The 9,562-nt window shown below is 40.4% G+C and overlaps 2 protein-coding genes across 5 annotated transcripts; both read left to right on the forward strand.

The window, feature by feature from the left end:
* The first annotated feature begins 407 nt into the window (after positions 1–407).
* LOC311272875 (uncharacterized protein) lies at positions 408–4,235 on the forward strand. Of its 2 annotated transcripts, XM_084379605.1 has the most exons (3): positions 408–1,430; positions 2,057–2,526; positions 4,119–4,235. In XM_084379605.1, exons 1-3 carry the CDS (start codon positions 1,391–1,393, stop codon positions 4,206–4,208), a joined length of 600 nt encoding a protein of 199 aa, XP_084235731.1. In that variant the 5' UTR covers positions 408–1,390; the 3' UTR covers positions 4,209–4,235. The 2 variants fall into 2 exon arrangements, with proteins under 2 accessions (XP_084235731.1, XP_084235730.1); XM_084379604.1 differs by having other exon boundaries at positions 418–1,430; positions 2,057–4,235.
* A 1,081-nt stretch (positions 4,236–5,316) lies between these two features.
* Positions 5,317–9,087, forward strand: LOC311272874 (uncharacterized protein). Of its 3 annotated transcripts, none has more exons than XM_084379601.1 (3): positions 5,317–5,987; positions 6,066–6,167; positions 7,104–9,087. In XM_084379601.1, the coding sequence occupies exons 1-3, from the start codon at positions 5,948–5,950 to the stop codon at positions 8,315–8,317; spliced, it is 1,356 nt and encodes a 451-aa protein (XP_084235727.1). In that variant the 5' UTR covers positions 5,317–5,947; the 3' UTR covers positions 8,318–9,087. The 3 variants fall into 3 exon arrangements, with proteins under 3 accessions (XP_084235727.1, XP_084235728.1, XP_084235729.1); XM_084379602.1 differs by having other exon boundaries at positions 5,318–5,987; positions 6,069–6,167; XM_084379603.1 differs by lacking the exon at positions 6,066–6,167 and having other exon boundaries at positions 5,322–5,987.
* The last annotated feature ends 475 nt before the right edge of the window (positions 9,088–9,562 follow it).

Here is a 9,562-nt window from a genome sequence, read left to right on the forward strand (position 1 = left end):
TTAGCTTTTCTTCTTCTTCTTCTTCTTCTTCTTCTTCTTCTCAGTTGTTCAATAAAAAAATCAACAGAAGAAGAAGATACAAAACATACGATATTTCTTGGAGGACATACAGTTAGTACAAAACTAAATAAAATATAATATATATATATATGTTCCTTCAGTCTCATTAGAGAAAGGGTAAAAGGGTCCACTTCAAATTTGAACTTTAAAATAAAATTTTTAAAAAAAAAAAACTCAGCCACTTGATAAATCTCATGAATAATTTTAAAATTAGTTCAGTCAATCTTTGAGGAAACTGACCTTTTCATACATTTGGAAGATGCTTTTTTCCATAATAGTTCATTCTCAGCAGGAGTTTGGATTAGATGATTTTTTTCCCCCTCTTGTTTGATTTGTTTCTCTTTTATTATTATTAATACTTTCATTTAATTATAACTTTATTTACCCTCTGATGTAAAGCAGTCCTTGGACAGTAGCTCATACTACATTCTCCAGTACAGCAGGTGGCGGTATACATCTTATGGATAACTGTTACATCCCGCTATAAAAAACAAAAGAAGAAGAAGTGACACCGGAGGCTCTGATCGGAAGCATTCTGATGGCAAATGTGAGTGTGGAGATAGCGAGACAGTAAAACATGTACTACTTCACTGCAAAATATACTCCAGTCAAAGAAGGACTCTCTTCAGGAAACTTGGGGCAGATGGGGAAACTGTTTTCAAGCTGCGCACGCTTCAAAATTTGGATTCTTGGGTTTAAAGAAAGAAACTGGTGGACTATCTTCATAAAACAGGATTGTACAAAAGGATTTGATGTAGGTCTTAATAACAAACAGTGGGGGCAGCAATACACCATAGCTGTGTCCAGTCTGCCTTACGAAAGAAGAAGAAGAAGAAGACGTGGCACCGGAAGCGATTTTAGCTACCGCGGCTAACATGCTAACTCTTTCTTTTACCTTTCACCACCGGTACCACAAAACAGAGTGAAGCAGCAGAGCCTGTGTGTACAGACACACTTGTTTGGCTGGACTTCATGTGAAACTTCCCCCCAGACGCATCTCCTGTTAGCTCATAATGCTAAAGGCAGTTAGCGTAGCTTTCTAGATGGAAATGGACGGATGCAGAACTGGACCACAAAGCGCTAACAGCACCGTTAGCTTCAGTGGAGAACAAACTATGTTTTTCACCGACCAGAAATGTCCAAATAAACCCGAAGAATAGACGGGTTTAAGATCTGGATTATCTGTTGGTGTCCTACGAAGCTAATGAAGCTAACTTAGCTTGTTAGCTGGCAAACAGACGGACGCGACAGTGATCTAATGTAGCAGCTCGTCCAAAGTTAGTCTGACTGACTGCGGCTGCTGAGAGGAAACTGAGCTGTTTGAAGGAAGATGACGGACAACGAGGAGGAACACAAACTACAGGACGCAGGTTTGTATGTGTTTAATGTTAAACTCACTTTAATAATCTGAACTTTACAGACATTAAAACTGCTAAACTGGACTGTTTGACGTGACATTTGTATTCTCGCTTAGCAACAGTAATAATAGTAATATTAGTGATATTCAGCAAACTTAACTGGAGTCAGATTGCTTGTTTGTGTACACATACTTAGCCAACAAAGCTCGTTATCATTACAGTTTGTAGAAGTAGTGCTGTTACTCAAGAAAATGCAATATAACTATTAATAATACTTTATGTATTGACTCCATTTCAAAAGTAATTAGTTAAACTACTCATGACATTATTCTTGAGTTACTGGTTTGTTGTAAAGATCATTACAGAGAACATAAAGTCAGAACTGATTGCAAAGATTCAGACAACTGATTAAAACTCTGGAGAGAAATAATCTCTCATTCACTGAAGAAATTTAAACTCAGAATTTATTTATATTTAAAATATTAATAAGGTAATAATACAAACTGTTTCCATAAGTGAATAAACAAGCTGTTAAAATATTGTCCCAGGACTTAAAATCAGCAGTGGGTCAGTCCTGATGTCGCTGCTCGATGTAAATAGGTGAAACACTGATGTATGTATTTCTCTCTTCTCCACAGACGTCCAGCAGCTGTTGGTGATTAAAGAAGAGGTAGAGTGGAGCTCCAGTCTGGACCAGGAGGACCCACCAGAGCAGCCCCACATTAAAGAGGAACAGGAGGAACTCTGGACCAGTCAGGAGGGAGAGCAGATTGGAGGGCTGGAGGAGGCTGATATCACCAAGTTCACCTTCACTCCTGTCCCTGTGAAGAGTGAAGAAGAAGATGAAGAGAAACCTCAGCCCTCACAGCTTCATCAAATCAAAACTGAAGAGATCAGAGATATAGAGCATTTGAAAACAGAAGCTGATGCAGAAGACTGTGGAGGACCAGAACCAGCCAAAGACTCAGATCCAGATAGTCATTTACAACCAGCTGATGATGACAAGACGTCACACTCCTCTGAACCTGAGACTGATGACAGTTGGGACTGGGAGGACACCAGGGAACCTCGGTCCGGTTTAAAGGGTCTGCAAAACAATGAAGAACCTGTAAGTGACATGAAATGTAATGTTGGAGGGAAACCTTTTAGTTGCACGGTTTGTGGTAAAAGATACCCCCGGAGGAACTCCTTAAACGATCATATGAAACTTCATTCCGAAGGAAAACGATTCAGCTGCTCAGTGTGTAAAAAAACTTTTCAATGGAAAGCAGGACTGGAGAGGCACATGAGAATCCACACAGGGGAGAAACCCTTCAGCTGCTATTTCTGTGGGCTAGAATTCGCACAAAACTCCAGTTTGATCTCACACATGAGAGTTCATACAGGAGAAAAACCTTTCAAATGCTCAGTTTGTAAAGCACGATTCCGTGTCTCATGTAATTTGTCCAAACACATGAGATCGCATTCTGGAGACAAACCGTTCAGCTGTTCAGTTTGTGGGAAGAGATTCGCACAGCGTGAAACTCTGAGACGACATTCGAGCGTCCACACGGGGGAGAAACCGTTCACGTGTTCAGTTTGTGGTAAAACATTTGCACGGCCGGAAAATCTGAGACGACACTCGGCCGTGCACACGGGGGAGAGACCGTTCAGTTGCAGCGTTTGTGATAAAAGATTCACTCAGCTGGCTGTGATGCAAAAACACAAGTGTGTTGGTGAGAGCAGCCAAAAAAAATGAAGCTGCTGAGATGATTGAGACACTTTTTTTTATCAGTAGGGTTGAAGCAATAAGGACCTGAACTGTGACACACTAAACTGTGATACAGCCTCTAAAATAAGTTGTCATTTTAATTCTGATTTTATTAATGTCTACATCACTTCATCGTTTTTCGCTGCAGCTTTTGAAACTTAAAATGTATTTAAATTGCCTCAGAGTGACAGCTAGAGATGTTCAAATACTGTTTTTTTCCTTCCTGATACTGAATCTGATACCTGCACTTGCTCTTCCGCCAATACTGAGTCCTGATCTGATTCCTGTGCTTTTTAAAAAATTGTGATGTGATTATTATCATTGTTGTATGATCTGGCTCAGGTTAAATCCTTTCATAAAACATGCACTTATACAAAACCAGAACACAAATAACAAATGTCAGTTTGCTGAAGAGTGCTTGAAGTCTCTTGCTGTTCATGGATTTGGGCTACTTGTGCAGTAAAAAATAGTTTTGTTAATAAATTCCATTTTATCAGATCAGTGCATTAACACAGAACTAACTACCCACCGGTATGGGAGGAACTTCTGATGCTGGTATCAGAGCAGCCCAATCCTTCTGCTCCAGCTCAGGAGGGAAACATGCCGTGAAAACACAACTGTAGCTGAGGCAGATCGCTGCTTGATTACTCCCGTCTCTTGTAATATTGTTAGGAAGGGATAAAACGTGTCCTTAAAAAAATCTTAAAGGTTTTTATTGTTTAATTGAAAGCAGGTTTATCTTTCGGCTTCAGTCAAGAGTGAAAACATGACGTGTTAGGCAGTGTGTACGGAGTAAAAACACTCCTGCTGCAGTTTATTTAATAATAGAAACGCTGTAAACATTTCACTTAGACGTAGCACAACCTGTCCACACATTTCTCAACATTGAGCAGAAGATGAGGCGTGTAGGTTTCTAACTTTGTGTCTTTGTCAACAAATCTCATATGCAGATCCAAACCAGCAATGTGTTTGTCCGTCCCTCAGTATTGTCTGACTTCCTGTCTGTGGTTGTCAGCTCCAAGCCCGTTGGTTCCTACTGAAGAATAAAGTCTCAAAGTCAAACAAGATTGAATTCGCTGCTGTATTCTTTAACTACACAGTAAGTGCAATTACTACCACACTGTACTAAAACTTTAATTCAGTATTGTCATGTTTATTGTACATTTTACTCCACAACATTTATTTAACTATGTTAATACCTGTGTAGCACCTGAATAACTTCCCCAGACGTCCAGCAGGTGGCAGCAGACTCACTGAACTTCATTTAGAAACTTTTACCCATTTTTAAACTTTAATCACGGGACTTTTTCTTGTAACACCGTCACTGACATCTGATTCCTTCTTCCACCGCTGCCAAAAAGTGAACAGATACAGGCTGATAAAACAGGCGGCTCAGTTTACAACTCACAGTGCGATTATCTACAAAATACAAGAAAGATGCAGAATAATAACGAGTGACAAAATCTTATAGTCCGAACTTTCTGCGCGTTTCAACATCAACAATATACAATTAATGCAATATAGATTAGACACTTATCAACTTTGCTGAAGAAAAGGTTAAATAAAATAAAACTAAGATAGGGGGGATTTATGCAAAAAATATATATACATATAGAATTAAGCTTGTATTGTATTAGCTTTAAAAACTAAAATACAAAGATGGAGCAACAATATCAAAGATCCAAAAATAAGAACCATAAATCATTTTTATTTAAACTTCTTCTTCTCAATTGTTCAATAAAAAACCAACAGAACAAGAATACAATACACAACATACAATATCATGGGGAGGATATACAGTTAGTACAAAACTGACTAAACAATAATTAGATGAAGATAAGGTCAAAATAATATAAAATTAAATAGGGACTTATGTGAAAAAAGGTGTACAGAAAGGGGTCCACTTCAAACAAGAACCTTACAAAAAAAAAGAAGAAAAAAACCTCAACCACTGGATAAATCTTATGAATGTTTAAAATTAGTTTATTTAGCCTTTGGGGAAACTGATCATTTCATACATTTGTAAGGTGCTTTTTTCCATAATAGACGAGTTAATTCTCAGCAGGAGTTTGGATTAGATGATGGTATTTTTTTTATTTTGTTTGACTTGTTTCTCTTTAATTATTATTAATACTTTCATTTAATTATAACTTTATTTACCCTCTGATGTAAAGCAGTCCTCGGACAGTAGCTCATACTACATTCTCCAGTACAGCAGGTGGCGGTATACATCTTATGACTTACAGCCCGCTATAACAAAAACAAAAGAAGAAGAAGTGACACCGGAAGCGATTGTAGCTACCGCGGCTAACATGCTAACCCTTTCTGTTACCTTTCACCACCGTTACCATAAAACAGAGTGAAGCAGCAGAGCCTGTGTGTACAGATACACTTGTTTGGCTGGAAACTTCCCCCCAGACGTATCTCCTGTTAGCTCATAATGCTAAAGGCAGTTAGCGTAGCTTTCTAGCTGGAAATGGGCGGATACAGAACTGGACCACAAAGCGTTAACAGTACCGTTAGCTTCAGTGGAGAACAAACTATGTTTTTCACAGACCAGAAATGTCCAAATGTCCAGATAAACCCGAAGAACAGACGGTTATAAATAACAGTTGTAAACATCTGGATTATCTGTTGGTGTCCTACGAAGCTAATGAAGCTAACTTAGCTTGTTAGCTGGCAAACAGACGGACGCGACAGTGATCTAATGTAGCAGCTCGTCCAAAGTTAGTCTGACTGACTGCGGCTGCTGAGAGGAAACTGAGCTGGTTGAAGGAAGATGACGGACAACGAGGAGGAACACAAGCTACAGGACGCAGGTTTGTATGTGTTTAATGTTAAACTCACTTTAATAATCTGAACTTTACAGACATTAAAACTGCTAAACTGGACTCCAGCAGCGCCGAGACGGAAAAGTGGCCGACGGCATGTTAATTGCTGCTCAGCGGCATATGCCGGTCCTGGGAGTGGCATACCGCTGTATCCACCGACACACGACGGTATGTGCCGCTTGAGACTGTTTTGCCATTGAAAGACTGTTGGATCTGCACCGCCCCCTGATGAATATGCAGATATAATGCCACTGGGCTGGTTTTACAAGTACTGCCGTATATGTATAATTTTTTTAAGTCTTTATTGACAACACTACCTTAACACATTGCCGTAAATAAAGGAATGTGTGCATTTCTGTTGGATGTTGTGTTGGTGGGATGTAGGCATTACACAGTAGGGACACGTGGGATTGTTGTGATATCAAAGCAAAGTAATGTGTCTACATTTCTGCCTTTAAACTACTCAAAGCTAATTGTTAGCCCAGTCACTGTAGCCAGTCTGACTAATCGATGGCAGAAACTTTGAGCCAACCAACCAAACAATACTAACTGACAGGTTTTCTTTATTATGAGAGCACAATAATACATTACTACATATCAAATCTACGTCGCAGAACATTAACCATTGCGGCATATTATGCATCATGTTCACTGTACTCTGAATGACAGGAATAAGCTGCTAATAAAGAAAAATGAATCAGTCAAATAGATGTATACCCAAATTTATCCGGTATAATACCTGAAGACTTTTACTGCTGAATCAGTTGGTATATCGATGCCCAAAGGCTTTTTGCTGGATCAACAAGCCAGAAGTAAAACAGTAAAACTACCAGGTGTCAGAAAGTATCTCAATGCACAGTGAACATGATACGTAATATGCCACAATGGTTAATGTTCCACGACATAGATTTTATATGTAGTAATGTATTGTTGTTATCATTATTTTGCTGACATTATCAGGTGAGTGCAGAGATTCTTGTTTATGTACTTGACCCAGAAGTGTGTGAATCAAACCTGGACATGAAATCAGCAGTGGGTCAGTCCTGATGTCGCTGCTCGATAATAGGTGAAACACTGATGTATGTATTTCTTTGTTCTCCACAGACGTCCAGCAGCTGTTGGTGATTAAAGAAGAGGTGGAGTGGAGCTCCAGTCTGGACCAGGAGGACCCACCAGAGCTGCCCCACATTAAAGAGGAACAGGAGGAACTCTGGACCAGTCAGGAGGGAGAGCAGCTTGGAGGGCTGGAGGAGGCTGATAACACCAAGTTCACCTTCAGTCCTGTGAAGAGTGAAGAAGATGATGAAGAGAAACCTCAGCCCTCACAGCTTCACCTAATCAAAACTGAAGCATTCAGAGATGTAGAGTATTTGAAAACAGAAGCTGATGAAGAGGACTTTGGAGGACCAGAACCAGCCAGGAACTTTAATCTAAATACTCGTTTACAACCAGCTGATGATGACAAGACGTCACACTCCTCTGAACCTGAGACTGATGACAGTTGTGACTGGGAGGACACCAGGGAACCTCGGTCCGGTTTAAAGGGTCTGCAAAACAATGAAGAACCTGTAAGTGACATGAAATGTAATGTTGGAGGGAAACCTTTTAGTTGCACAGTGTGTGGTAAAAGATACCCCCGGAGGAACTCCTTAAACGATCATATGAAACTTCATTCTGAAGGAGAACGATTCAGCTGCTCAGTGTGTAAAAACACTTCTCAGTGTTCCTCCTGTGAGCATGGGCCCTGCTACAGTGGTCAGTTGGTGTCTGCTCCAAGAATCGGCACGCTACGTTTGACTGATCTGGATAGGGCCCGGGTGATGGAGCAACTTCAAGCTGGTGTTATGCAAAACCAAGTTGCGGCATTATTTGGAGTGAGCCCTAGTACCATCTCCAAACTGAAGGCCAAGTTCCACATGACAGGGGATGTCATAGACAGGCCGCGAAGTGGGCGTCCTAAGAAGACCACACCCCAAGAAGACCGTTTCCTCACCCTGTCAGCACGGAGGAACCGTAGGCAGTCTTCTACAGATTTGCAGTCGAGGTTTGCAGGACGATATGGCCGACGGCTTTCTGCCCAGACAATCAGGAACAGACTGCACGCAGCCAATCTCCGGTCTCATAGGGCTGCAAGGAGGCCGACCATGACTGCCCTTTCACCGCCAGGCTCGTTAAACAATCATATGAAACTTCATTCTGAAGGAAACGATTCAGCTGCTCAGTGTGTAAAAAAACTTTCCGATGGAAAGCAGGACTGGAGAGGCACACGAGAATCCACACAGGGGAGAAACCCGTCAGCTGCTATTTCTGTGGGCTAGAATTCACACAAAACTCCAGTTTGATCTCACACATGAGAGTTCATACGGGGGAAAAACCTTTCAAATGCTCAGTTTGTGGTAAGAGATTCACACAGCGTAAAACTCTGAGACGCCACTCGAGCGTCCACACGGGGGAGAAACCGTTCAGTTGCAGCGTTTTGTGATAAACGATTCATTCGGCGCGCTGTGATGCAAAAACACAGGTGTGTTGGTGAGAGGAGCCAAAACAAATGAAGCTGCTGAGATGTTTGCTTTATTCGGACCTGTTTAGAAGGAGCGCTCCCGCAGATCATTTATCTCCTCAGCCATCAGACTGTTTAACTCGAGCGCTACATGAACAGCCACTTTCCACTCTCACTTGTTTGCTTTTGTAAATATCTTGTGTTTTTCTATTTATTTTCTATTTAATATTTCTATGCATATTTTTCTGATTCTTACTTGTACTGTTGCATCTCGAGCTGTTGTAACGTGAATTTCCCCGTTGTGGGATAAATAAAGACAATCTTAATCTTAATCTTAATCTTATAATAAATACTTTAACTTCTCAGTTGACTGTTGTGTCCGCCCCATATTTGTCGTGGCCTCGGAGCAGGGACATGACAGAGGCGTGTAGGTTTCTAACTTTGTGTCTTTGTCAACAAATGTCATGTGCAGATCCAAACCAGCAATGTGTTTGTCCGTCCCTCAGTATTGTCTGACTTCCTGTCTGTGGTTATCAGCTCCAAGCTCGTTGGTTCCTACTGAAGAATAAAGTCTCAAAGACAAACATGTTTGGATTCGCTGTTGTATTCTTTAACTACACAGTAAGTACAATTACTACCACACTGTACTTAAACTTTAATTCAGTATTATTGAGTCATTTATACTTTAAATACTTTTAAAGTTCACGAATTTGCTAAAACTAAAAAACATAGTTCAGCACTTGTTTCATTGCAGTAGGTTTTTAATTATATACCTGTGCAGCACCTGAATAACTTCCCCAGACGTCCAGCAGGTGGCAGCAGACTCTCACTGAACCTCATTTAGAAACTGGAGGATTTTATCTGAAACATTTCAGCTGATTTTTTTATTCAGTTTCTGATCAGAAAACTTTTCCACATTAACACAAGAAATGAAAGAAGTCTTTAAATATTGTTAATGTGTCCAGTGAATCAGGATTATTGGGTCATGAATAATGTCAGAGCCTGATGAAGGAAACTGAACATGTTCTGAATGGACTTAATGGACACTGAGTGATTTTTTATA

This window comes from Pagrus pagrus (assembly GCF_965226575.1).
Source record: "Pagrus pagrus genome assembly, chromosome: 17".
In the NCBI taxonomy this organism is placed as follows: Eukaryota; Metazoa; Chordata; class Actinopteri; order Spariformes; family Sparidae; genus Pagrus; species Pagrus pagrus.

Bases quoted from the DNA above. Each gene is read 5' to 3' on its own strand.
- LOC311272875 (XM_084379604.1), top strand. From the start codon at position 1,391: ATGACGGACAACGAGGAGGAACACAAACTACAGGACGCAG. The intron at 1,431-2,056 runs GTTTGTATGTGT...TCTTCTCCACAG, and splicing joins ACACAAACTACAGGACGCAG to ACGTCCAGCAGCTGTTGGTG.
- LOC311272874 (XM_084379601.1), top strand. From the start codon at position 5,948: ATGACGGACAACGAGGAGGAACACAAGCTACAGGACGCAG. The intron at 5,988-6,065 runs GTTTGTATGTGT...ACTGGACTCCAG, and splicing joins ACACAAGCTACAGGACGCAG to CAGCGCCGAGACGGAAAAGT. The intron at 6,168-7,103 runs GTATGTGCCGCT...TGTTCTCCACAG, and splicing joins GTATCCACCGACACACGACG to ACGTCCAGCAGCTGTTGGTG.